Source organism: Primulina tabacum, chromosome 17, assembly GCF_025594145.1.
Source record: "Primulina tabacum isolate GXHZ01 chromosome 17, ASM2559414v2, whole genome shotgun sequence".
NCBI lineage: Eukaryota > Viridiplantae > Streptophyta > Magnoliopsida > Lamiales > Gesneriaceae > Primulina > Primulina tabacum.
Window position 1 is genome coordinate 30013775 of NC_134566.1, and position 27648 is coordinate 30041422.

The window sequence follows — 27648 nt, forward strand, 5'->3', positions numbered from 1 at the left end:
CATCATAACGATGCACATATTTTCATCGTAAAACGATCTCACGAGTTATCTTTGTAACATGAATATCTTATTTGAATCACATATAAAATATGATAAAAACTTGAGTGAAACGGTCTCACGGTCGTATTTTGTGATCATACATGAAAAAATATTACTTTTTATGCTAATAATATTACTTTTTATTATAAATATCGGTAGGGTTGAACCGTCTCACAGATAAAATTCGTGAGATCGTCTCACAAGAGACCACTCATAAAATATTAATTTTTATGTCAAAAATATTACTTATAATTATAAATATAAACATAATTAATTTATCTCACAGATAAATAATATAACTTTGATACCTGGCATCATTCATTAGTAATGACATATCTACTATACACCACAAATTATTTTTTGGAGAGAAAATAAAAGTCCAAATCTTTGCCAAAAAAAGCTTAAAATATAATCGGCAAAAATATAAAAACAAATGGCCATAATTTCGCCGGTCATTATCATCGTCTAAAACCGGCCGGTTCCTCCATAATAGTCTCCAGCAAAGGCTTCTTCGACCGGCAGCAAACCGACAATCGGTGCTTCATTTCCAGCGCCGAACATTGTTCGAAATTATCCAAATTCAGCTTCGGCGCCGACACTTTTTCATTACTCTCCACAGTCTTCTGCTCGGTAGCCTCGCCGCATTCCGGCAAGATCCTCGCGCCGACCCTTTTCGTGGAGGGTTTCGTTCCCGCGGAAAGCGTGTCCATGTCCGCCGCCTTCACCGTCGAGTTCAGCCTTTTCATCTGGAAAAAAACGTAGGTGTTTCCCATTTCGAGGTCTTCATCGGCGTTCAGGGCCGAAAAACGTCTCCCGACCCGCAGTGATTCGGCGTTCACCAGGAAGTAATTCGACGCCTCCACCATTAGCTCGGCGGCCTTTGTGGACTCGTGTATTCGCCGGATTTCGCCTGAGGGGAAAATGACTTTTGTGCCCCTGCTTGAGCTCTTGATCACTTGGCCTGGTAGGCTGCAAGAAGTGTAATTTCCCATTTGGGTTTTGGTTTCAAAATTACAGAAATTTGAGAATTATAAAAATTTTAATTCCAAAAAATGAAAATAATTGATGGAATTTGAAGTTTATTGATGGAATTTGAAGTTTGTGGGAGTATATAAAGTGTTTGAAGGGGTAAAAAGGTCAATCTCAGTTTCGTATGGATAATATCATTATATAAGGCATGAAATTGGATGGTTGGTTCTTTTTATTTTCCATATGGAATATTAGTATTTCAAATAATAAAAACATTTCCACTGTGAGAAACTCACGATTATAATCATATAAAGTTAAAAACTTGTGTGAGACGTTTTGGTCGTATTTTGTGAGACAGATTTCTTATTTGAGTCATTCATGAAAAAATATTACTTTTTATGCTAAAAGTATTACTTTTTATCGTGATTGACCTGTCACACAGATAAAGATTCGTAAGACCGTCTCACAAAAGACGTAGCTACTCTATTATAAATATCTTATTAAAATTACTTTTAATCGATAAAATTCGTGAATCGATATTAACTATAGAGTTCTTTTTATATCAAAATTTAATTTAAACCACATGTTTTGAACCTTATAATTTGACAAAATAAAGATTTACCACAATTATATAGTCCAATACAAAATACAAACCCCGTCTTCACATAATCTAAAAACAAATTAATTTTTACCAAAGGAAACTGCGATTTGGTCAAAAAAAACCAATTTTTTGGAAATAAAATTGGTGGGAAAGAATAATTCCAGCTGGTCATATATTATTTAATATAAAATATATACTTTTTTGTTTCAAAATTCTAATTTGTGCTGTCAATACGTGTGGATCTCGCCACATTCCAAAATATTTCTCAAAGAACGGATTTTTTAGGGCAAATGTTAGTTATAAACTTAAGAAAAAAATTATTTCAAAAAATTGTCTAATAGATGATATTTATAAGTTTATCAAAACGTGAGATATTTGCAGTATTGATTATCTCTAGAGAAACCGACGTTCATCGCGACCGACTCTCGACGACTTCTACTCACCTTTGTCATGTATTTTAATCTAATTTTTTATTATTCACATTGATTCGATGGTAGCTCTTTTATATGTTGTCTTTTTCGCTACACCGATCTCAACGAGAGCATCAATGTTAATTATAAACTCAAGAGAGATCATATCAAAAGACCTATTTAATGAATGATATACACGCGTGGATTTATAAGATATTATTTATTAGTGTTAATAATTTATTACTGTTAATATTACATGTGAGACATTTCCAATATTATCGACCCTCTTTAACTCTTGAGAAACCGAAATCTACGAATGCCCACTCTAGACGGTTTTCACTCACTTTTCAGTATTCAATGTATGTATCATGCATCTTAATCCAGTCTATAATTTTTATTATCCGCATTGATATGATGATAGCTCTTTTTAGGTTGTTCTTTCTGTTACGTCGACATTCAACGAGAGTACCATGTTAGTTATAAAGCCAAGAGAAGTACCGTTCAAAAAAGTTTGTCTAATGAATTATATACCCTCATAGTTTATAAGCTGCTACTTTTACTTTCAATATTCCATATGAGACAATAACAAACACTTTGCTCCATCATTAATTGTTAGTTTTAAGGTAGGATCCCATTGTTTGTCTGCTCTCCCAATAGTTGCTTAAGAAGAAAATTAACTCGAATCCTTACAAAATCTGTAACAAACTTGAGAATATTCCAAAAATCATACTAAATTTATCCATGTCTTTAAATATAAAAAAATTGGAACATATTGTTTATTATATTTGTATATGAGCAAAAACTTGTGTGAGACGGTCTCACGAGTCGTATTTTGTGATACATATATCTTATTTGGGTCATCCATGAAAAAATATTACTTTTTATGCTAAGAGTATTATTTTTTATTGTGAATATTGGTAGGGTTGACCTGTCTCACAGATAAAGATTCGTGAGACCGTCCACAAGAGACCTAGGAAGGATCGAAAGCTTAAATATTTAGAAATGCATATTTTGATGGTGGATATGATGAATTTTAAATTCCATTTCGATTAATACTGATTTTTATTTGGTCAAAAACTTTATTATTTACCATTATTCTTAAATCTCAATCCGGATTGCATAGGATTATTGAAAAAATATTGCTAATAATTAGATTAAAATCTTATCAAGGATTTGACATCCTTGCCAAAAAAAAAATTTGAAATTAAATTTGGTTAAGATATGTGAAACATTCAAACATATTAACCGGGTGAATCTTATATTATCTTTAAAAGTCAAATGATTTAATTTCCATTGTTTTTAGTTAGACTTTCTCGATGTATTATTAAGGAAATTATATTTAAATGATTCGATACTGTGTTGCAAATTAAATAGGAAATATTTTAATTTCATGAAAATGATGTTACACCTAACGATTGGTATATTTTTGGGCTTGGATTAGGCAGAATTTTTTTTAATTAATGGTTGATTTCCCGTTCTTGGTCGATTTGATTTTACTCACAAATGATAACCATAAATAACTTTCCAATGACATTTCACCGCAATTCCGTTACGCTAATTAAGTAAATCATACTAGCCAACTATTGTGGAATAGGCCTCTTATGAGACGGTCTCACGAATTTTTATCTGTGAGACGGGTCAACCATATCGATATTCACAATAAAAAATAATACTCTTAGCATAAAAAGTAATATTTTTTCATGGATGACCCAAATAAGAGACCTGTCTCACAAAATACGACCCGTGAGACCGTCTCACACAAGTTTTTGTCAATATTGTGCACCATATAATTTATGAAAATTTGAATCTCCTCCCAGTCAGATTCTTATCATGAATCTCTGACTATATTTAGATATGAAAAACGATTTAAAAAAAATTTAAAATTCTCCTAGATTTGAAACGACAAAACAATTTGTGGTCATTTCGAAACACTTAATTCAATCATCTATCCAAACATGTTGAGAATTTAAAGACCAATCCTTTTCAAATATTAAAATTTATGTACTAATTAAGACACCGAATACCATTTTGCTAGAATCAGAATTTCAAAGTAAATCTATACTATATTTTAATTTTTTTTCCAGTAAAAATTTCGTCACTGTTGGACGCTATACATTGTTATCAACAAGTTTTCTTTGGTCACACACTTGGTACAAATTTGTTGCGAACTTTATGATTGCGAACAATGTGGTAACTGAAATCGAAACTTTACGTGAAATGGAATGGTCTTCTACCAATGGATAAACTAATTCAATAGCTTGTCGGTTGCATTTTATAATATGACATAAAAAGCACTCTACCATCTCATTTCGTGAGCCGCTTTTGGGAACTCGCAGTTGTTATTTTTGATAGATTCTAGATAAATTCAAAGGATCAGCGTAATAGCTTGCAAACCACATTGATTCGATAAACCACACTAAACAAGTTTTGTGTGTCAGACTCAAAGTCGGATGACAGAGACAAGAGAAAAATTGAACTCCTGACGTCGGGTCCCATTTTCTTGTTAGAATGAATGGCAACACTCTATATTTTTTCTCCCGTTCAATAATATGATGTATTCTTTTCAACTAGGTCATGGCTGACTGATAATTGATTTTTTTTATATAAGTAATCTGTGTTAAAAAATGAAATTAGAATAAAAAAATGAATTTTTTATTTTAATAATATTTTTAGATTTTTTTACATATAATTAATTTTAACGCAAAAAAAAAAAAAAAATAAGGGAATGAAGACGAGTATTTGTGGTTTCTAAAATTCCATAAGACATTATTGTATCTGTTATGACTCAAGTATTATACATAATAATAATAATAATGAAAAATTTAATATGTTTCTCGAATTCATCAAATATCTTATCGTCAGTTGATTTTGACATTCGATAAGAGTTTCTAGATATTTGGAGTCCATAATTGATATTGTTGTAGATTTAATAAAATTAAATATATAAATCATGTTATTGAATCTATATATCACATGTTAGGAATTCGTGTCGAATTATCATAATCATAAAATATAAAGAGTATGTTTTTGTGAGACGGTCTCACGAATCTTTATCCGTGTGACGGGTCAACCCTACCGATATTCACAATAAAAAGTAATGCTTAGCATAAAAGGTAATATTTTTTCATGGATGACCCAAATAGAGATCCGTCTCACAAAATACGATACGTGAGACCGTCTGACACAAGTTTTTGTCAAATATAAATAACAGTAAATATGTATCATAATACATTGATTGATCTGACGTTGGAGTTATATATATTTCAAAACAACATAAAATCAACCACGTTATCTCATTATATATCATTTTTTTTAAAAAAAATTCTAACTTATGTGGGACACGTGATATTACATATTTATTGTCATGGCAATCTCTATCTATTTCTCTAGCAATTTCACAAACTCTGCCGATTGTTCTACACATTTTTTTGTTGATATAAATTAAGGAACAATAATACACATTAATTCACTCAATAATTAAGTGCTATGAATTTGATTAAGGTCGAATATCAAAATCATCTCATCTAATACCATTCTCATATAATATGACATTTATTTTGCAAATTGCAACGCCATTTCTAATGTAAAACGAATGATCGTCACATATAATTTGCAATGCCCTTATTAGTGCAATTTAATTAGATTAGACTATGTTCATTTACATGCTTCTTCCTTCTTTCCAGTATCTGTCAGGAATTATTTTGTGAGATCACATAATTTAATTAATTGTACATGAACAAACTATTTAATAAAGGACCCAATAAAATGATCTAATTAATTGTAGGTTTCCAAAATATTAAATAAATCAATATAGTCCACCTTATGTGTAGAAACACAGTCCAATTACATTAAGAACCCATTGTGCAAAATCGTGCTTGTGGGGCCTAGGCCTGGGACATAACAAAATGGCATCAGGACACGAATACCAAGCAATAAGCCTTATGTAGGACGAAGTGCAGACAAGGCAAAATGCAATATCCACATGCAACTTCTGAATATGTAAGAGACACCTCTAGATTTTTTATGCTGGTGGATCAAGACGAAGCTGGGACGAGAACATCACGTTTTGAGAAAGAAACGTCACGTTTTGAGATGTGACTACTATTCTTGTCCAACTATGAATTATTAAAAGAAAGTTTGAAATAATTTACATTGAAATTCAATGTATTGTTATAGCAACTTTGAATAGCTATTTTCGTAAAGATGAAGACAAATAGTTGCTAGATGAGCCAATTGTGTAATCATGACTCATGTTTACGAGAGTCCGACCCCGTGACGTGACAACCACCACTGCTTCCCGAGCCCTCGAAGTATGATAATCTTTTTATGTTTAAATGCTTATTGATCAAATATATGAATTTTAAGTATTTTAGGCATAAAAAAGTAAATATGCATATGTTTGGGCTATTTGACAGTCAGCAAACATGGCAGCCAGCTTTCTTGAGCAACAAAATGACTTCTTCCAGAATTTCTATGACAACAGCAAATGAAGGCCTCTGGGAAATGTCTTCGCTTGTACACTGCTCTATCAGCCTACAAAAACGACGAACATCGAATTCAAATGCAAACATATTCTTTTGTTTCATTTAGATAATAAGACGTAGACGAGTTGCGTTTAGGACAGCTCTTTGATATGAAGAAGCCAAAATAAGAGAAGTTCCAAGTTCAAAGAATCATCTCCAGAAGATTAGGCATGGAGTTTTTCTCAAACTTACTGAAGGATTCTGCCAGGACATCGAATTGTACGAAACTTCTTCTCAAACTCGACAGAAGTGAAATGCGTATAGTCAGAGTTCATGTTGGTGAAATGCTTGCCTTCCAGCATCTGTTTTATATTCGGTACCAGAAAATCAAAGCTCAAATCATCAAAGATTAAGCCTGGCTAGTCATGCAAAAGCTTGAATAAAAACATAAACTTATATATACCTGATAGAAAATAAGACCGAATGCACGAATGTCTTTCTTGGTATCGTTTGCCAACGCGTGAAGGATCTGAGAACTGTCACTTAAATGGCCTGCAGCGAAGGAGGAGTCGAGAAGGCCGTGAAAAAAGTCACAAAAAGTGAAATTCAATCAATTTGCAGCATACATTGCTCTTGATTAGGATGTATTTGCTCGTACAACATTTGGACCCAATACTCTCCAATCTTCAAGTGGTCACCTTCATCAAGCAGCAAATTCCTAGGACATGGTAAAAGTTAAATATATGATAGGTGCATTAAAATGAATTTCTTACCCTTTATTTTACTTTGTCAGATTAATCCCAGTTACTAAAATAGTCCATTTCGCTCTCTCAAAGCCAGTGGCAAAGCCAGAATGGGCTTGCAGAGGAAGATCTCTCCCTCAAAAATCTGAAAACTTCACTGTGTAACTGATAGGAAATTTGAGCAAGCAACTGACACGAGGTTGAATTTACATGTTGAGTTAAATATATCTCGAGTACGTTCCAAACAAAGAACTAAACAAGAATAAGCTTACCTGAGATGTAAATTATTATGAACAATGGGAAAAGGCTTGTGCTCATGAAGATAATTCATCCCCCTGTCAACACATGCCTGAATTCCTTCAGTGAATGCAATGTAGATATGGCTTTTTACTCAAATTCGAGAACGAAACCATAGAACATACAAGCTACCTAGCAATATCAAGTGCATAACGAAGGCAAGATGAGGGGTCTAGGCGACCCTTTCTAGTCAAAATCTCATCCAAATTTCCCTGGAATAAATTATCCAATAACAGAGGTGAATATAAATGACACTTAAAAATTTACTCAGAAACGAAAGGTTCCTACCTTTGGCAAGTGTTCGGTAATCAAAATCATCTCTTCACCGTGCACTATTGATCCAAGAAACTGCAAAATATTCGGATGCCGAAGTTCTCTAAGAAGAGTATTATCCTTGGCAGACAATACCCTGAAATAATTTTCGATTAACTTTATATGATTAACTGATAAATGGAATAACGGGATCATTTCAAACTCCAGGAAACATACATTTTCTCCGGATGGTAAATGTGTCTAGAGAAAACTGTTTTAACCACCCAAGTTCCGCGCCACTTGACCTTTTCTGATTCACCAAATAGACCCTGAGAAAGACGAATTTAGTCGTGCTATATTTGTACTCGAGTGAAATACAAAAGACGAATCGACTGGTAGTACCAGTTCATGAACTTGATAAACAACACACCTGCTTGATTATAGACGAATGCTGCAAATTCAGTTCAGAAATGTTAATATTCTCGTGTGCATCTTCTTCGTAACGGATCAACTGCATAAGAAATAACATGAAACTTGGAATCACACTCAATCACTAGTTCATTAGATATAGATGTGTCAAAAGATTTTCATTTGCAGATTGAGATGAGATGTAGAATCAACTGATGCGTACATAAAAGAGTAAATTTCATGGCCTAAATCTTTTTGAATAATCAAACTCTGTAGAAGATTATAGAAATTACTATTGGTTGGTCCTCAATAATTTCACTGCCTCCATAGACCTCAAGGATCCTGCAAATATCTTGGTGCTGGTACTGCTTTGCATCTGCATATGGCTAAATTAAAATGAAAGAATTACTCAAATATGGTTCCCAAACTTCAAATTTAGATAAAACTAACTATAGACCAAGTCAATAAAAAATACCCTTCAAGCCATTTCAAAGAATACAAGGGATATTTTCAAATGTCAGGAGTGATGTAAAGCATCAACAGCACCACTTGTCGACTAGTAGTAACAGCTAACCGGAAAACAATCGTATGCGACGTTCTAATTACCGAGTTGTAATCTTTTGACTTTCAATAAATACATGTGATTATTTATCGATAATTAGAGAAGTAAATGAACCAAATTGTTTGTGAACTATTCGAAACTCTATTCGATAAAAGCTCGTTTGAACTCGTTTAATGAGGCTCATTAAGATAAACAAACCAAGTTCAAGCTCTACAATATTCGGCTCGTCATGTTCGTTAGTAAATTCATAAGTAATATCCTAGATGAAAAATAATAATTTTGATATTTAATTCATTGATTTAACACATTAATTATGAAATATATAAAAAAATCTATTAAATTTATTTATTATAACAAAGTGACAAATTTTAATAAGAATATTATATTTTTTTTCAAATGTATAATTTATTTTTTAATGAATTTAATGAATATTTAAATGTACAATTCATATTTATTGATATTGTTTAAGTTCGATAAAAATTTGAATAAGCTCGTGAGCCATGAATATATTTGTTAAATAAAACTCAAGCTCGAGTTCGGCTCGATTATAAATAAGCCAAGCTCAAACATTCAAGAGCGGAACTCGACTCGCCTATGCTCGGCTCTACATTCCTGCCGATAATACACATGTTACGGAACCCAAAAAAATTTATACTTTCTTCCGTATTCCTGAATTTTAACGTGAAATCTACAAGAATGGAGTGTGGATTCTTAGAAGTTGAAACTTGATGAAATGGGAATGAAAGAAAAAGAAAAGTAAAGTGCAATTACGGTTCTTTGCCATCGATCTCGGAGATTGACGTCGGCGTTGTAGGCCAGAAGAAGCTCAACAATGGAGGCGTGGCCTTCACTAGCGGCGAGATGGAGCGCAGTTCTGTTATCGTAATCTTGCACGTTGGGAGACATGCCCTGTATCAGCATCTCGTTCAATCCAACTCTATCTCCCCTCGAAGCAAAACTCAAGAAATTCCCGATCAGTTGCATGTCGTATTCATCTTCCTGATGATGTATCAGACTCGTCATAACTGTTTGTGAATGAACTCACGAATTTTTTTTAGGAAAAACTGAATCTTGGTGCGGTACGGTACGTGAGAGAAAAATGGCGGTAATGTCGAGGGGGCGTTAGCTTTGGGGTTTATTGGGTTTTCTTAGATTTCCCCGTCGGAATCCTTTCGTCTGATTCGACGATATCTTATTTGTTTGTTGTCTAATTTTTCGCTTGACAATCTAAAGGTGACTTGAATTCCCCGTCAAATGTCTGCCGCCAAATCACCACAACCGAGACCCATATCCTCCACCGCTCTCCACCGTATCGCCCTCTCCAACCTCTCGCTGCCACCGCAATCCCCACCCACCCAACCCGTCAGCGCTCCCCCAGCATCCATCCCCCATTCCAAACTAATCCCCAAAACCCGCTTCATAGTCGACGGCTTCAAACACTCAGACTCCAACTTCTCAGTCTCCTACTTCCTCTCCCACTTTCACTCCGACCACTACACCGGCCTTACCCCGCAATGGTCCCAAGGCATAATCTATTGCTCGCCCACCACCGCTTGCCTCCTCCGCAGTATACTCAATATCCCGGAACCTTTTATTTTCCCGTTATCACTTTCCCAATCAGTGTTAATCGACGGCGCTGAAGTATTTCTCGTAGATGCAAATCACTGCCCAGGTGCTGTACAGTTCTTGTTCAAAGTCCCGGTGAGTAACCGCAAGGTTGTTGGGTTTGAGAAGTATGTTCACACAGGGGATTTCAGGTATTGTGACGAGATGAAGAGCGAGGATGTGTTGCGTGAGTTTATTGGTGCGGATGGTGTGTTCTTAGACACGACTTATTGTAATCCTAAGTTTGTATTTCCTGGTCAGGAGGAGTCAATTGATTATATTGTTGGGGTGATAAAAAATATAGGGGTCGAGAACGAGGGTGGCTTGAATGCAAAGAATGTGTTGTTTGTAGTTGCGACATATGTTATTGGGAAGGAGAGGATTTTGCTGGAGATTTCACGAAAGTGTAAGAGGAAGATTCATGTCAGTAGCAGGAAAATGGCAGTATTGTGTGCATTAGGTTTGGAAGAAGGTGGCGTGTTCACTGAGAATGAATCGGAGAGTGATGTTCATGTTGTTGGATGGAATGTATTAGGTGAGACGTGGCCGTATTTTAGGCCTAATTTTGTGAAGATGAAAGAGATTATGAGTGAGAAAGGGTATTCCAAGGTTGTGGGATTTGTTCCAACGGGGTGGACATATGAAATTAAGCGTAACAAGTTTGCGGTGAGGAGCAAAGATTCATTTGAGATTCATCTTGTGCCTTATAGTGAACATTCGAACTACAATGAGTTAAGAGAGTACGTGAAATTTTTGAAGCCTAAGCACATAATTCCCACGGTTGGTGCTGATATTGAGAAAATAGATAGCAAGCATGCCAATGCAATGCGGAAGCATTTTGCTGGATTGGTTGATGAAATGGCTATCAAGCAAAATTTCTTACTGGGTTTTATCCGTGGTGGAAAGGGGGTTGAGCAGGAGGACGATGACAAGGATTGTTCATTTGCTTCAGAAAATTTTCAAAAGGAAGAGGATAAAGTTACATTGTCTGCTCCATATTTTCAAAATGATGTTGAACTGGAGGGTGACACGAAATGTTCATTTCCTCATCAAGATGACGTTACATGTGGTTCTGAAGATATGAAAGAAGATGATGTTGACAAGTCTGTGCAAGAACTTCGAGAGTGCTTACCCAGTTGGGTAACCCAGTGCCAGATTTTGGATTTACTCAGTGGTGCCAGAGGAAATGTTGTTGAGGCAGTTTCTAATTTTTACGAACATGAAACTGAATTTTATGAACAGGCTCTTCCCAGTACATCTGTATCATGCACTTTCCAAGAAAGTTCAGAAAGTCAACCTGCTTTGTCTTTTAAACCTCAACCTGTCAACAGCACGAATCTTGCTGATGGTGTTCTTTTCAGTCAAAGCTTTAAATTATCCGGTGCTGGAGATTTGAAGAAGAGTGGGTTCTCTCCAGGAAAAAGGAAGAAAAACCTTGATAGCAAGGCAATAAAGAGAGCTAGAGCTGATGTTGGCCGGGTGTCCAGTGATAAAAAGCAGCATTCCATCACTAAATTCTTTAGCAAAAAAACGTCCGACATTTCCAAAGATTGTAAAGTTGAATCGAGCTATTGTGGTAATGATCAAAGACGATTTCCTATAGATGCTGCCGATCCATACAAAGAAGAGGAGGATCAGTTTATTCAGATTGTAAATGGTGATGAATCATTAAGAAACTATGCTGCCACCGTCCTCTGGAAAGCCGAAGGAGACATTAATACGGCCCTGGACGTATATTATAGTGATAATACTGGTATCAGCAATGAAACTAAACACAAGTTACTCAACAGCCATAAAAAAATGGAAGCTGAAAGTTCCAGCAGCATATGCTCTGTTGACAGGAATTATGAGCTATCAGAGAGCAACAGATATGACATCAAGCTTAATATTGGTTGCACTGCTCTAAATAAGGATGACGTGTCTATAAATTACGTATCACTACCACCTGAAATATATTCTCCTATTGATTACGGTTGGTCTACTTGGTCTCCAGTCACCTGATTACAAATTTGGTTTATTAATGTTGGTAAAGTATGCTATTCCTTAAATGGTTTTTGCTTAAGGTTGAGGATTGTTTCCAGCTTGCTGGAGAAAAGGGCAGCCTGCTCCATACATTCATATAGCTCGAACTTTTGATCTAGTTGAGGAAGAAAAGGGCAAGTTAAAAGCTACATCAATGCTATGCAACATGTTTAGGAGGTTTGTTTCCTAAGGATTTTTTCCCTTAAGTCGTTTTCAAGTTTCCAAGTTATTGACCGGTAAAGCATTCAGTTGTATACTGAATTATTTTGAAAACAAGTTATCGTGCTTTTTTATACTTCAGTATTTTTAAGCATGCAGTTTACTGGCCCTTTCACCTGAGGATGTACTACCTGCTGTATATTTATGCACAAATAAGATTGCTCCTGACCATGAAAATACGGTAAATTTCTTCTTGCCATGCCTTTTTTCTTCAGTGCTATTTGGATGTTGAACTTTGTACTAGAATGTCTGGACTCAAATGCTAAGGCTGAAAACCATGGCCGCCTTTTTTATGCTTGTTTTACACTGGTTATTTGTCCATATGTTAGTAGTTTCTTCATCGTTGTAATTGTACCGGTATGGTTTTAATAATTGAGTCATTATGGTGATACAGGAACTGAATATTGGTGGCAGCATTGTTGTTGCAGCCCTGGAAGAGGCTTGTGGGACCAAAAAATCTAAACTAAACAATCTTTATAATATTGTCGGGGATCTAGGTAAATTAAAAAACCTTTTCAAACTGTAATATTTTATCATTTAACACAATTTCATCCGGTGTATTTATTTACTTGGCTGTTGAATGATATGGGTTGAATCAGGTGATGTAGCTCAACTTTGCCGGCAGACGCAATCTCTCCTTGCTCCTCCACCAGTGCTTACGATTGAAGGAGTGTATTCTGTTCTCCGAAAGATAAGGTACTTATTGCCTAATTATTGGTTTTATATGTAGATTGTCCAAACTGTTTTCCCGATATTATGAGACTGGGAACAAATGCCTGAAATTACTTTCCTAAAGTGAAGAACTTTTATTCAAGGTTTTAGTCTGACACTAGTATGTTAGGCTTTCACGGGGTCCAATGTTGAAAGGAAATACTTTCTGAATAAAAAGTAATTTATATTTTGATTTAGTATTATTTTTGTGATGAAAAATATTGCAGCTAACTTGTCTCCACATTGACCGATAGAGTTCTACCTAGTTTCGTCTCTGCATCATCATCTTTTAGTGCAACAATAATGCTTTTGAACAAATAGCTTGATAAGGACCAAAAAAAAAGTTACAACTATTCTTCACAATGAAGATTAAAACTATGATAAGTTTAAAGCAAGAGCTAGATTCAAAATAAAACAGATGGAAGGGCAAAATTTAAAAGTTCTGAGGAGAAGTTGCAGCACCATAGTCTTGGTTTTTTTGTTGTAGAGTTTCAGATTGAAATGGGAAGCTGGTGAATATTATAACTATGTAGTACTTCTGTCAAAATGCCAATAGAACTCCCTACATCTGATCTGTGATAATTACCCTCACATGGTTGCGTCTAAATTTGGGATAGGCTGCAGACCTTTTAAAATTAGTTTCATAGCCTCATTTATAGATATCTTGATCTAAATTTATAGAACCCCATTTTCTTCATATTTTATGACTTGTTAATTGTATCCATGAAGGTCACTTCGGAAGTCCTTTGATAGTTTTAGTTTGAGGTGGCTTGCGTGTGTAGATAATATATATTTATTAGCTATGAATGACGTTTTATTTTTAATTTGATTATTGTAAAAGAAATATACCTCTTATTATTCTATGCAAATGTTCCATGTTTACATCGAATTCATCAGTGCGCAAACAGGTAGTGGCAGTACGAGCAGGAAGAAAAGTCTAATTGTGAATCTCATGTGCTCATGTAGAGAGAATGAGATTAAATTTATCGTTAGAACTTTGGTAAGTAAAGTCACAACTTTTTCTCATTGGTTTACATTTTTATGAGCAAGTATTCTATATTGTTGGATCATGTAAATATTAGCTAAACATGCGAAGGCTTGTAAGCATGTTTTTGGTTTTGCACCATGCTAATGTCTGAGAATTATTGTATGCTTGGCTTCAATTCTTTTATTTAGCAAGTGCTCTAGTAGGACTATTTCTCAGAATAGTAGCAAATGCATGGTAACTAAACCTGAGCTCTTGGATTTAACTCCTAGTTTGTTAGAGACTCAGAACACACCTTCTCTGCTATCTATTTTCGGTTATTATGATAATAATTGTAGAACAAGTTGAAAGACATGGAACAAAATAATGTAACTAAAATTTTTGAGTGAAAAGTTAAACCAATATATGAGAGTTGGAAAAAGAAGGAAACTGAGTTGTGGCTTCAATGGAACAATGTAGACGGGAGGTTGGGGTGGGGATGGAGGAGTAAGAGCGTAATAAGCCTTGACGTTCTTAGCGTGTCACATAATCTCTGCAACCAAATGATTGTTTTTATTTCTTTGTTTCAAGCCTTTTTGTTTTTTCATCTGGCATTTGGCTTTCCAAGCACTTGAAATTATATTTGTCCCCATATTCATCTTTGCACATAGGTTAGGAACCTAAGAATTGGAGCTATGATGAGAACCGTTCTGCCTGCTTTAGCTCAGGCTGTTGTGATGAATTTGTCTCATGAAGTTCCTGAAAATTTGAAGGATCATCTTCAGGTTTGTTTATTATTAGTCTGTCATAATTTTGCTTGTAAACACTAGTTCACTTAATTAAGCAGTAGGATAATCGTGTTTCAACTGAGTTTTTTTTCCTTATATTTTTTTGTAGCGTCTCTCAAGTGCAGTAGTTGAGGCATATAATGTACTTCCCAACTTGGTAAGCTTCGGATTTAAATTCTGAAGAAAAGATTTTCTTTGATGTAATTGTTATTACTTACAGATGTCTTAACTATACTTTTGTGTGGGCTAGGTTTGAACATGTAATGAAGATGCTCTTAAACTTCATAGTTACATAGTATTTTCACAGAATATCACTATGTTTAGTTTTTTTTTGCATTTAATCACTGCACTTTTTCTCATAATAATTTGCTCTATTGTGCATATTTTCCTTTTTAAATTGAAGTGATAATTTTAGGAACATCAGGTATGGAAGATCAGACCCTCATCGCAGAAAAAAGTTGTTGCATTTAATAGGATAATCTTGAATTAGTGTTTGGTACAATGAATGTCGCTATTTTTGTTTCTCATTTTAAGTTTGATGATGCGGAGGTGTTGTGGTCTGATGTTAACTTCTTGTTTTCAGGATTTACTTATCCCAACCCTGATTGAAAAAGGAGTTGATTTTTTGCCCACGACTTTATCAATGATTCCGGGCATACCAATCAAACCAATGCTTGCGAAGTAATGTGGCTACCACTTCTATCCTTACATTGCGAAAAAGAATCGCTAGAGCTCTTCCTGATTTATTTCATTTTTATCATGTGGTAGGATTTCTAACGGAGCTCCTCAGGTGCTGAAGCTCTTCCATGGCAAATCATTTAGTTGTGAATATAAGTAAGTTCTGGATGAAGTTTAATATTATTTCATAAGGTTTTTAAGTATTTTTTTTTTGCTTTTCTTTTTTCCTCTGATGTTAGTTGTGTTTGTGGTGTTTTTGAGGTTGATTTTAATAATAATCTCCCATGGTGTTTGTACTCTGAGATTGGACCAGTAACATTAAATTCAAGTATTATCAAATTATTAGCTCCTCTACAAAGTTTAAGCTGCTATATAGTTGGGAATATTTACTATTTAGTACTTGTGGTCTTAGATTTAAGTATTCCAATGTTGATTGATTTAATTATTTTTTCTTTCCTTGTATCTTATCAGGTATGATGGCCAACGTGCTCAAATTCACAGATTAGTAGACGGTTCTGTACGAGTTTTTTCGAGGAATGGTGATGAAACCACATCAAAATTCCCTGATTTAATCAACATAGTGGTGGATTTATCTGCTCATGCAGCACATTCATTTATTCTGGATGCAGAGGTAATTCTCACTGTTTTCTTTCACTTTCTTTCTTTTTTTCTCTTTTTCCTTTTTTATAAAAAAATTGCTTCAATTTTCTATGCAATGATTTGCGGTTTGCACCTGAAGTATTTCTGTTGTTTGCAGTTGTGGTTTCACATATTTCTTGTTATGAGCTGAATCTATAAACGGATTGTGAGTTTTCTCGCTACTCGAAATTAGGAAAAGTGAACATTTCTGATTTCAGGTGGTTGCAGTTAATAGAAAGAACGCTTTGAAGCTCTTGTCATTTCAACAACTGTCATCCAGGGAGAGAGGGGGTAAAGGATCCATGATTGATACTGATAAAATAAAGGTAATCTATATGTGTTTCTTCAGGTGAAGAGCATACCATTCATTTTGCCCCAGTTTAGATACACACTGAGGCTCAGTCATATATTTTTTAACTTTTTTATTAATGTTTTCCTATAGAGATTATGGTTAAACATTTTATATCTAATTTAACATTTATTGAATTATAGGCAAAAATTCCTTTTAAGATTTATCAGTTGTCAAGAACAATGGAAATGGACTTGTTTCTGGGCATCATATTCTTTTCCTTATAACTGGTTGGAAATGGACTAGAAATTGTTTTTCTTTGGTTTGTCTCAATCGTTTAAAAATGCATGGGTGGCCTTGGTGATCGTGTTTGTTTATATATTCACAAAATGAGTGTCACTATAAAAAGAAAATGAAAAGGAAAATCATTATGATCAGAGGTACCTATGCTGCTGTAGAAATAGGTCCAGCGCAAAGTGGGTGCCTCTCAAAAAATTGAAATAAATTGACTACGTGGTACTTCCTACATGTTACATTGTTTGACTCTAAGATTGTCTTCTTGGGTATATTAGCTTCATAGTTCGAATAAAGTTTTAAATCTATACAGCTGAGATTGTCTATTCATGCAGGTTGACATATGCATTTTTGTTTTTGACATCATGTTTGCAAATGGAAAGCAGTAAGTTCGTACAGTAGTTCTATTTACTAGTTCCTAATTGTTTGTGGATCATCATGAGATTTTTTTGAGAATCTATTTAAACCTGAATAACACAACCAGCGGCAAAGATGTCTGACCACTTCAGTAGATGTGCATTCCTTGGTTTAAAAGATATTCTATTTAAGCACCTGATCAGTGATGGCTTGCTTATATATTTTTTTATAGCTTTCCTATATTCTTATACTCTACACCATTCTTTGCAGGTTGTTGTATCTACCTCTGCGTGAAAGACGACAATGTATACGCTGCAAACATATATAATTATTTACCAATTAATCAGTTTTTGGTCTGATTTTGCATTTCCTTGGTAAATCAGATTTGAAAAATTTATTCGGAGAAACAAAACCAGGTTACTTCGAGTATGCAACAGAAATAACGGCAAGCCTTTTTTTTCTCTTATTAAGTTGAGGAAAAAATGCCAAATATGCGATTGTCATATTGAATTCACCCAACTCTTGTAGGTGGAATCCCAGGATGCTGATGTAAATAATGAAGGCACGTTGAATAAGATGAATGGTTTTCTTGACAATGCCATTTGTGCATCATGTGAAGGCATCATGGCAAAATCTCTTGATGTTGATGCTGGATACATTCCATCAAAGCGTTCTGATTCTTGGTTGAAGGTGATATTATATTATAAGATCAAGATATTCTTAAATTAGACACTGAGGACTCTATATTTCCTAAGAAGATTCTCTATTTCTCTGGCAGGTCAAGAGAGATTATGTTGAAGGACTAAGCGATTCTTTGGACTTGGTTCCCATTGGTGGTTGGTATGGAAATGGAAGAAAAGCAGGGATGGTAAAAACTTCAGGCTGTGTTTGAATCCAATAGTTTCCCCATGTAGAAGTCGCAATATTCTTTTAGAAACAAATTTCATTTCATGTGCCTGATCATCGTTTAAATACATCATAATTATTCAGTTGCTTTACATTTTAAATCAGAAGTTTCTTATTTTCAGGTATAGCCCATTCCTCATGGCCTGTTATAATCCTGATACCGAGGAATTTCAGAGTGTTTGCCGCGTCATGTCTGGATTTTCAGACGCTTTCTATATAGAGGTATATCCAAGTTAGTATTTGATTGGTTGGTATTTTGTAGGAAGAGAAGTGCCTGTAAAGTTAGAAAAAAAATACTACTTTATCCAAACATAGAATTGCTTATGTCTTCTTCACAAATGGCACTTAAATATAATTTGCATTATAACCCCATTGCACCCAAAGGTATGTAAGGTGTTGAAGTCCAAATACTTACTCCTGCACGCACCACAATCAGTTCCTGCATACACCACAATCAGTACAATCGATTTGCTGGTTGTTCTGTTTGAATTTTGCAGATGAAAGAGTTCTTTTCCGACGACAGAATCCTATCAAAAAAACCACCATACTATCAAACCTCTGAGGTACCCGACGTTTGGTTTTGTGCTGAAATTGTGTGGCAAATAAGGGGTGCTGACTTCACTCTGTCACCTGTACATCATGCTTCCATTGGTTTAGTCCACCCATCTCGCGGTATATCAGTCAGATTTCCAAGATTTATTCGATCTGTATCTGACAGGAAGGCTGAAGAATGTAGCACAGCTGCAGATATTGCAGACTTGTTCAATCTCCAGACAAGAAAAATGGATGTGAGAATCAAAGAATGAGCACAGATTGTTGTTCTTTGGCCACCTTGGTTTTTTGGTTAAGCTGTATAGTTTAAGTGTGTGTAAATCTAGTAGCTTTTGCTCGGGAATGGGGGTCTTTCACTTATTCGGGGATCTGGCCACAACTCTTGGAAAATTAAATATGTTTCTTTGTTAAGGGGGAAGCCTCAGTAAAAAACTAAAGTTTTGAAGATCTATACATAAATTTTCAAAAACATTTTTGAACTCAATTGAAATAAAAGAATACAAAATTACTTCCATTTTCTCAATTTTCGCTATCTTAAATAATGTTCTATTTTTCAATTCGATTACTGCAATTTTGCTAATCTGTTTCAAAATTGAAAGAAACAATTTAAACGGTATACTTTTGAAAATAATAAAAATATCATTCAATATGGCTTGTTGCAGATGGAATCAAGCATTCAAGATGGATTTTTGGAGTATGCCTAGGGGTCGGAAAAAATACCGAATTTTCGGTATACCGAGATTATCGTATCGAAAAATGCGAATTTACCGAATTTTCGGTATATCGAAGATTTTGGTACGTTACGATAAGAATATCGAATTTTTCGTTACGGTAATGGTATGCAATTTGAAAATTTCGGTATATACCGGAATATCGAAATACCGAACAAATATAAAAATTTTTAAAATATATAATATTTTAAAACAATAAATTCATAAAAATTTTAAAATGCAATGTTTCGGTATGATATAATAATTACATTTTGATTTTCATTTAAATATAAATAAAATGAATTATAAAAAATATTGTACAAATTATGCGTGAGTCATGCAAAAGTATAAATAAATTAAGCACAAGAGAGTTTCAACAGACGACCATTTCAAATTCCAAGCCCCGAGTCTCGAAGATTGTAAGGTACGCAAAGGAAAAAGTATCATCACATCCAGCAATATATAATAGAACAACTGCAAAGGATTCTGTGATAGCAAGTTTGAAAATGAATACAACGACTCCAATTTTGATTAATCAACCATCAGAAATCATCATCAATATTCTCTCAAGGCTCCCATCCGAACCATCCTAAGCTGCAGATGCGTTTGCCAGCGATTATTCGACCTACTCTCTACTCCTGAGTTTGCAGAATCCCATCTTTCTTTTTCAACCCATGGCCTACTTATAGGCCAACTTGGTAGAAACCATGATGATACATGCCAAATATTCGAATTTGTAGATGAATTCGAGCTTCAACACCACAATCTTCACTACAATGAGGTAATGAAATTTGACCCCAGAGTGTCTATTGGTTTCTCTGATGGCAAATTACTAATGAGCGGTTCGGTGAATGGTATTCTTTCTCTGTCGGGAGAAGAAACCAAACTGTGTGATGTTCTGTACCTATGCAATCCAATCACACGTGAGTATATTGCTCTTCCTAGGCTAGGATTGAAGGCACTGTCGAGTATCCTGACATTTCTGAGTACGGGTTTGGAGTAAGCAGGATAAGTGGCCAATACAAAGTGGTTAGGAATGTCCGCAGACGTTCACACGATCGCCAGGCAGCGCCAGACTCTACTACTCAGAACTATGAGTGTTTGGTATATACAGTTGGAACAAGGTCGTGGAGAAAGATTCAACCATGCCAGCCATTTGGACAGTTTCACTCTTCATTTAGCTTGTTCCTGAATGGAAATCTTCATGGGTTCAGAAACAGTGAAAACTACTCCAACATGTTAATTTCTTGTTTCGATCTTGAAACTGAATCGTTTAAGCCCTTTCCTCCACCTCCACCGCCACTAGATTCACCAGGTTTTGGCACCTTGGGAATTCTCGATGATTGCTTGTGTTTCGTAGATAATAGCTCACAAGATGTAGATATTCTTGTTATATGGATGATGAAAGAGTATGGGGTGAAGGAATCTTGGACTAAGCAACTTGTTATTGAAGCAGGAGGCTTTGTTGCAGAGCCGATCCTAACAATATTTGGGCCTTGAGTCTAACTTTTAAAAAGAGTCATCTGAATCATAATGTGTGTTCATGTTTTTTTTAGTTCCATAGCAATTTTTCAAATTAAATGAATACGTTAAAGACAATATAAAAAACTAAATGAATAAAAATATCAAACATGTCCAAAATGATCACTAAAAAACAACTCTGCCTAACAGTTTTAGAGTTAAAAATACTAATCAAGTCTGTATAATCAAGTTGTTCAGTAATTTCTTTCTCAATCGATAACATAGCCAATTCATTCAATCTTTCTTGTGACTTGGTTGATCGGAGAAAAGTTTTGATGAGCTTTAACTTTGAGAAACTTCGCTATGCACTTGCTACTGTGATCGGGACAGTCAACAAGATTTTATAAGTAATATGAGCATTTGAGATTCTAAATGCAATCATTATTCATATGAGTATCACATAAAAAGACGCTGATGATCAAGCGCAAACAATCTTTAGCCACATTAATAGCTTGAATGAATCTATCACTTTTTACACAACTAAATAACTGGGAAATGCTGTCTTACTCACTAACCGAATTCAACATCAAATATACATATCAGTTACAGCCAATCACCACACATTCTTGATACGCCCTACACACACATTTTCAACCTTTCACTTTTGAATTTTGATCTTAGCCTGAACCTGATATGGTGAACGAATGGACTGATTCCATGGGGCCTTTAGGGTTTTCAATTTTTCATCTCGTTATACTTTATATATATTGATATTTGAAATTTTGAATACATATTTTAAGAAATATTTGGGTTTCTTCTATGCACTCTCAAGCAAAGTTTATAGCAGGAGATTTCATGATTTGGAAACTTTCTCGTGTATATATTGCAAAAGCAAAAACAAAAGGGAAGTCTCAAATCTTGAATCCCCGCCTCAGAAAGAGTGAATAAATCATTAATTCGAAGGTAATATATGATTGATTCTCTTTTTCTGATTTGTCCCGATTTTTATACTTGTCCTTAATCCGCCATGCTTCCACCATTACTCCACCCCGATAAAAAAATTAGACTGGTTTGGTAAATCATACCAACAACTTATTACCAGCTAGATTAATTCATTAACTCCTGACTTTGATTTCGAAGAGGACCGATAATTTCTTAAAATTTTATGAGTGATTTTTGTAATAATAAAATTCATGTTTCGGTTGCACTAATTTTTCACAAACTGGATTTTTCCTTTCGCGTCCATAGATGCATATGTGGGGGCTATCTAATATTATATATAATAATTTTTTTAAAAAAATTTTGGGCACCAAAAAAGGGATGGGCCTGAGTCATTGGACTCATTTGACTCCAAATAAGCATGGCCCTGCTTTGTTGGTTTATTTTATGAGTCGATTTATCCTGTCAAAGTGTTTAAAGATGGTGACATCTTGTTTAATTATCAAAATGTCGAGCTGTTCTATTTCAGCAAAAAGACCAAAACTTGTGAAGATCTTGATTTTGTTAATCAAGATGAGCGTGGCAGGATCGAAGCCATACCTCCCAACTCGAGCTTTCCGTCACTCAAGAGTTTCGACGGTGAAAACATAGAACTGTTCTCGTAAGCACATGAGTTCATGTAATGTGCTTATGACAATGTAATACAAGTATGAATTGTTAGCCATTTCTGGAATTTGTATTTTGTAATGTAGCTCATGAAAATTGCCTAAAAAAGGTTTGATACCTTGGGAATTTATATGGGTGATGAAGGAATATGGATCAAAGCTTTTAAAGATGGCGACATCTTGCTTAATGGATGTTGTCCATCTTGAGCATAAATCCTCATAATTTTGTTTTCGAACTTTATCCAAAAGATTTCATACCAATGTGAATATTGTTAGTTATCTCACATCGGTTGGATAAAATACCTGGGAGTTATATATATGGTATTGGACAATCCCCTCCCTTGAGCTAGCTTTACGGGTTGAGTTAGGTCCAAATTCTAATCTTAACGTGATATCAGAGTTCAGGTTCCACCGTTATGTGTTGGACTGCCCATAGTTGCGTCACCCGTTCTGCCCATAATTGGGTCATTTGTAAACTTCACGCTCCAGATGTTCATTCCTAGGCGTGAGGGGGTGTGTTAGTTGTCCCACATCTATTAGATAAAATACATGGGAGTTGTATATATGGTCTTGGACAATCCTCCCTCCTTGAGCAAGCTTTTGGGGTTGAGTCAGGTCCAAGTTTCATTTTTACAAATATCATTTCATCTTGTTAAGACATTGTCTTCCCATTGTATTTACAATGTTTAAGTATCTCAGAATTCCAACCACATGGCTCATTCTCGATCATGGCTCTGATACCACTTGTTGTATAATAGAAGTCGCATATCTCCACAATAGTATGATATTGTTCATTTTAGACATAGACCCTTCGTGATTTTGTTTTTGGATTTTATTCCAAAAAACCTAGGTCAAATAAGATATCTTTTCATCTCATTAACTAATGGTCTTCTCTTTATATTTCTAATGTGTGACTTTAATTGCTTTCGCACCAATCCGAATATCAACACCCTCATCTATTTCAGCAGGAAGACCAAAACTTGATCTGGTTATTCATGAACAAAATGGATGTATTGAGGCCATAACTCACAGCTCGAGCTTTCTCAATCTTAAAGAGTTTGGAGGGTGAAAATGTCAACCCCGGTGAAAATGTCAACCCCGATTACGAATTAATTTATACGGGCTTCGGCCCAATAGTATGGGTAAAGCCCAATCATTAAAATGAAATCAAGCCCGAACACAAAAGAAACTCCCGCCAATATCTATTACCGGCTACACCCGGTCTACTCGACAGTCGCCGGTAACTACTATAAAAACTACCTAGAGCGCAACTGATACCCAAAAACACTGTCAGAGCAGTTTTTTCCCTACTGTGCTATTTTCTAAAATCCCGTGCTGTTCTTCTCTTTCGAACCTTTCTACTCTTCCGACCTCGAATTCTTGGTGCTTTTGCGCGTCTCATTGGCATCATCTTCTGCTGAATGAAGCTTTCGTTCCCGTGCTTCCGTCAAATTCGTATTTGAGCAGCTGGAGCCCTTATGACTAACGTGGGATCGCCAGTTTTGGTACAATGAGTGCGGTGAACATCACGAACGTGGAGGTGCTGGACAATCCGGCGTCGTTTTTGACCCCCTTCAGCTTCGAGATCTCCTACGAATGTGTCACGGCTCTCAAAGACGGTAACAACACTGCGATTAACTCTTCCTCGCTTTTTTTTGTTGCCTCGGCGGGACTGATGATTTATTCGTCAATTTTTTTGTCGGTTAGCATTTAGGGTTTATTTTGTTGTTTTGGTATTGGTAGCTAGTGTTAGGACCAATGGAATCAGGATATCTCTGTACTTGCCCACTTTGGTTTTAACCACGTGGTTTTGCTTTTGGAACCGGCTAAAAGGTACTGATATGGAGATATCATTCCATCTTTATAAACCCATTATTTTTCTCTAGATCTTCTAACGTGTGACTTTGTTTGCATCCCAACAATCCTCCCTCAAACGAAGTTCCACTATTATTATCATGGTCCGAGCCTCCCCTCAAGCCTTATTCGTCCTCCAATCAAGGTTACTTCACTTCACTGCGTTGGAGCGCACGCTTTACATAAATACTGGGAACATAAACCACCTCCAGAGTTTAATCAAGGATTTTTTCCAGGGAGCCCTCACCTCTTTCGTTTAGGTATCAAGGATTCTACCCACATGGCTCGATCTAGACCATGACTCTGATACCACTTGTTATGACCAATGGAATCCGGATATCTCCATACTGTTATGATATTGTCCACTTTGGGTTTTAACCCTCATGGTTTTGCTTTTGGAACCCTCATGAATTTTAAATCGAATGACAGTTGTGAGGTAATGAATTTATTTAGAGGTCTATCGAGCTTGAATTTTGGGTTGTAGACACAATGGTAAACATTGAGTGAGTAATAAAGCATGGCTGATGTTCAATGGCAGAGTCAAGATTATTAATCTACCAGGCTAGAATTTTAAACTATGAAATTCTTTAATTTTTGAAATTGAGCTGCCCTAACAAATTTTAAATTAATCCAAAATTATCACAAACCTAATATATGAAATTTTTTTAAAAAAATGGGCCACCCGAGCTGTACATTGATGTGGTTCGCTGCTGCCTATGTTGGATCCCTGGGGTGGTGATATTTATCTGGGTCCTGCTGATGTATTACTTACCCATAACCTTACCATGAATACTGTTTCGTGGTTATTTGGCGGGTGGAAAATTTAATTTGCTGCCTTTTACTTACGCCTTGGGAAATGAATTGCACATAGATTCCAGAAGTAAGTATTCGCTACTCTTGTGCACTTAGATTTTTTGAGTGACAGGAAAGCCAGTTTTCAAGTGAGACTGAGAACTATTGCTGATAAATCTTGGGCAGAGTAAGATAATTTGGTTCTTGTTTTATGCTAGGGAATCAAACTTAAACGTTATTTTGCTTGTTTTATGACTTATCACTTGGTGGACTTCATATTTTTTTTAATGTAGCGTAATCACCTTGTTTTAAATTTACGTCTAGGGTGTGGGCTCTGTGTGACGCACACCTGTCCAGTTAATATTAATGAGTTATGATAAAGAAAATTGGGTCATAAGCAGCTGTTATTGGCGCCTGGCGGCTTGTGAATGACTTTAAATTTCTATTTACTGTCGAGCACACTCCCATGTGGCACGTGAATGACACTTATGTCCCAATTGGTGGTGATATTGAGCTGCTTGTGCATTTCACAAACTATGTATAATGTATTACACATGCACGCACAAGTATGGAGCGTGAATGACATTTCTCTTAGGATGTGAGTGGAACATTACTGTCAGCTGTGGTTTGATTCTGCTTGTGCAGTCGATACTTTCACGCATACCCAGATAATCTGAAGTTGCGGTGGTATCTATAGCAGTCTAGTTCCTGACTAAATTTTGTGATCAATATGTAGATCAACGAAAAAAATCATGGCACATAAAGCTCAACATCTGACAGGGATTTAGGAATTAATGTGCAGATCATGTATTGAACATGGAAAGATCTCTCATCGTGTTTCTTTCTCAATCTGTTTTCATAGTCTATTGGTCGTGGGAAATTTACTTCTTTAAAATTTTATTATCTTATTCATTGCCTTTCGCTTCTTTTCTTGTGTTTTAGTGGTGATGATTATTAGTTTAGAGAATTGTGTTTCATTTTTTTATGTTGGAGATGAATATAATCGACTCTTTTTTTTCCTGGAGAAAGAAAATAATAATAATTGCTTATGGATATAGTAATTGACTATCAGAACAATGAATCCTTCTTCATAAGGTAACATGTGTGGTTTGTTCGTTAACCATATCAGGCTAAAATTTAGTGGATGGCGTTGCAGTTGTGATTAATTACCCTATCATAAAAGGAAGGGTTGCTCAAAGTTACAAGGCTGTCCCTTCTCTATTCCTCCTTTGTTCCGAACTAGGTGGTGAATTTTTTATTGGTAAATCTGTGGATAGTTATTGTGGTCTTGGTTTATTGTAATTGTTGTGTTACAATCTGTTCTATTTGTCCAAACATCTTGAAATGATCTGATTAGATTAGTTACATTGAAGACTAAAGCATTCCTCTAGATTGAAGAACAAAATACTAGTCCATGACAACTTTAATGATTTAAGTGCTTTTAATTCATGTGACAATCATTAATTAGTTCCAAATGTTTTTTCTTGATTATGCTCACTCACAAAGGATTGTGGTACATGCATGGTACAATGACTTCGCTCTAACATCGCCTTTTTAATTTTGTTTTCGTTATCCATATAAGATTCTTTTCATCTATTCAATTCCCATAAATATAACTACATTCATGGTTCAACAATACAATCCTAATCATCAAAATATCCACAACAGATTTGGAATGGAAACTCATTTATGTCGGATCTGCTGAGGATGAAACATATGATCAACTTTTAGAGAGTGTACTTGTCGGCCCAGTCAATGTAGGAAACTATCGATTTGTTTTGCAGGTAAAACCAAGGACTTTAAAGAATAATTTCAAATGTGTGTACTATGCTGTGGCTCACCGGGATCTTGCTCTTTTTTTAATACCAGGCAGACCCCGCAGACCCTTCCAAGATCCGTGAAGAAGACATAATAGGCGTGACAGTGCTTCTATTAACCTGCTCTTATATGGGTCAAGAATTTGTTCGAGTTGGCTATTACATCAATAATGATTATGATGATGAGCAGCTGCGAGAAGAGCCTCCCCAAAAAATCATGATTGACAAGGTCCAAAGAAATATACTCACTGACAAACCTAGAGTTACCAAATTTCCCATAAATTTTCACCCTGAAAATGGTGAAACTGGAGAACAAGCCCCTGCACCTGATTCTACTGCTGCTGAAGCAGACGAAACCAAAGAATGGAAGCCTTCTTCACCCATTCATGTCGCAGATGAGAATGTGCGCTATTTATAAGAAAACTGTTTTTCTGATTTTATGCTCCTATATTTGTTGTGTGCTGCACTTGCCATATTATTGGTGTAGTACATTGTGAATTAGTTTCTTTCATGTGTCAACCAACCTGCAATATAATCTCCATTTTTGGTACTATATTCTTCTTTATGAGTGGCCTTGTTTCATAGTCGCACCATGGTAACATGCTCATCATTTAAGTCTCTCTTTTTATTTTAGTCTCTTCA

At 35.4% G+C, this 27648-nt stretch overlaps 4 protein-coding genes and 1 pseudogene across 7 annotated transcripts; 3 read left to right on the forward strand and 2 right to left on the reverse strand.

Annotated features, from left to right (window-relative positions):
* Positions 1–308: 308 nt before the first annotated feature.
* Positions 309–1098, reverse strand: LOC142531122 (uncharacterized). Its single transcript, XM_075637164.1, has one exon. It carries the CDS (start codon positions 1029–1031, stop codon positions 498–500), a length of 534 nt encoding a protein of 177 aa, XP_075493279.1. The 5' UTR covers positions 1032–1098; the 3' UTR covers positions 309–497.
* A 5113-nt stretch (positions 1099–6211) lies between these two features.
* LOC142530336 (serine/threonine-protein kinase 12-like) lies at positions 6212–9771 on the reverse strand. Its single transcript, XM_075636135.1, has 11 exons — positions 9516–9771; positions 8476–8568; positions 8205–8285; positions 8012–8103; positions 7811–7931; positions 7655–7734; positions 7498–7560; positions 7109–7200; positions 6946–7034; positions 6735–6844; positions 6212–6552 (listed from the first exon to the last, which is right to left on the reverse strand). The coding sequence occupies exons 1-11, from the start codon at positions 9765–9767 to the stop codon at positions 6435–6437; spliced, it is 1191 nt and encodes a 396-aa protein (XP_075492250.1). The 5' UTR covers positions 9768–9771; the 3' UTR covers positions 6212–6434.
* Positions 9772–9817: 46 nt separating this feature from the next.
* Positions 9818–19179, forward strand: LOC142530335 (DNA ligase 6). 4 transcript variants are annotated; one of them, XM_075636134.1, is made up of 19 exons: positions 9819–12321; positions 12431–12548; positions 12690–12771; positions 12985–13087; positions 13190–13286; positions 14199–14301; positions 14937–15050; positions 15163–15210; positions 15637–15734; positions 15822–15887; positions 16203–16362; positions 16589–16696; positions 17289–17338; positions 17581–17615; positions 17694–17755; positions 17839–18000; positions 18089–18178; positions 18325–18438; positions 18714–19179. In XM_075636134.1, exons 1-19 carry the CDS (start codon positions 9999–10001, stop codon positions 19020–19022), a joined length of 4242 nt encoding a protein of 1413 aa, XP_075492249.1. In that variant the 5' UTR covers positions 9819–9998; the 3' UTR covers positions 19023–19179. The 4 variants fall into 4 exon arrangements, 2 of the variants coding, with proteins under 2 accessions (XP_075492249.1, XP_075492248.1); XM_075636133.1 differs by lacking the exons at positions 18089–18178; positions 18325–18438; positions 18714–19179 and having other exon boundaries at positions 17694–17736; XR_012816139.1 differs by lacking the exons at positions 17289–17338; positions 18089–18178; positions 18325–18438; positions 18714–19179 and having other exon boundaries at positions 9818–12321; positions 17694–17736; positions 17839–17914.
* Positions 19180–19878: 699 nt separating this feature from the next.
* LOC142530678 (F-box protein CPR1-like) lies at positions 19879–22683 on the forward strand (annotated as a pseudogene).
* Positions 22684–23848: 1165 nt separating this feature from the next.
* LOC142532015 (histone chaperone ASF1B-like) lies at positions 23849–27601 on the forward strand. The gene is made up of 3 exons (XM_075638313.1): positions 23849–24162; positions 26858–26973; positions 27059–27601. Exons 1-3 carry the CDS (start codon positions 24054–24056, stop codon positions 27422–27424), a joined length of 591 nt encoding a protein of 196 aa, XP_075494428.1. The 5' UTR covers positions 23849–24053; the 3' UTR covers positions 27425–27601.
* The last annotated feature ends 47 nt before the right edge of the window (positions 27602–27648 follow it).

What these genes read in the sequence shown, in the direction of transcription:
- LOC142530335 (XM_075636134.1), top strand. Translation starts at nt 9,999, where the DNA reads ATGTCTGCCGCCAAATCACCACAACCGAGACCCATATCCTCCACCGCT. An exon ending in ATCAAACCAATGCTTGCGAA is followed by an intron (nt 15,735 to 15,821) that starts GTAATGTGGCTA and finishes ATCATGTGGTAG; the next exon opens with GATTTCTAACGGAGCTCCTC. An exon ending in ATGGAAGAAAAGCAGGGATG is followed by an intron (nt 18,179 to 18,324) that starts GTAAAAACTTCA and finishes TTAAATCAGAAG; the next exon opens with TTTCTTATTTTCAGGTATAG.
- LOC142532015 (XM_075638313.1), top strand. Translation starts at nt 24,054, where the DNA reads ATGAGTGCGGTGAACATCACGAACGTGGAGGTGCTGGACAATCCGGCG. An exon ending in TGTCACGGCTCTCAAAGACG is followed by an intron (nt 24,163 to 26,857) that starts GTAACAACACTG and finishes TATCCACAACAG; the next exon opens with ATTTGGAATGGAAACTCATT. An exon ending in ACTATCGATTTGTTTTGCAG is followed by an intron (nt 26,974 to 27,058) that starts GTAAAACCAAGG and finishes TTTTAATACCAG; the next exon opens with GCAGACCCCGCAGACCCTTC.
- LOC142531122 (XM_075637164.1), bottom strand. Translation starts at nt 1,031, where the DNA reads ATGGGAAATTACACTTCTTGCAGCCTACCAGGCCAAGTGATCAAGAGC.
- LOC142530336 (XM_075636135.1), bottom strand. Translation starts at nt 9,767, where the DNA reads ATGACGAGTCTGATACATCATCAGGAAGATGAATACGACATGCAACTG. An exon ending in TTATTGAGGACCAACCAATA is followed by an intron (nt 8,286 to 8,475) that starts GTAATTTCTATA and finishes TTTCTTATGCAG; the next exon opens with TTGATCCGTTACGAAGAAGA. An exon ending in ATTTACCATCCGGAGAAAAT is followed by an intron (nt 7,932 to 8,011) that starts GTATGTTTCCTG and finishes AAATTATTTCAG; the next exon opens with GGTATTGTCTGCCAAGGATA.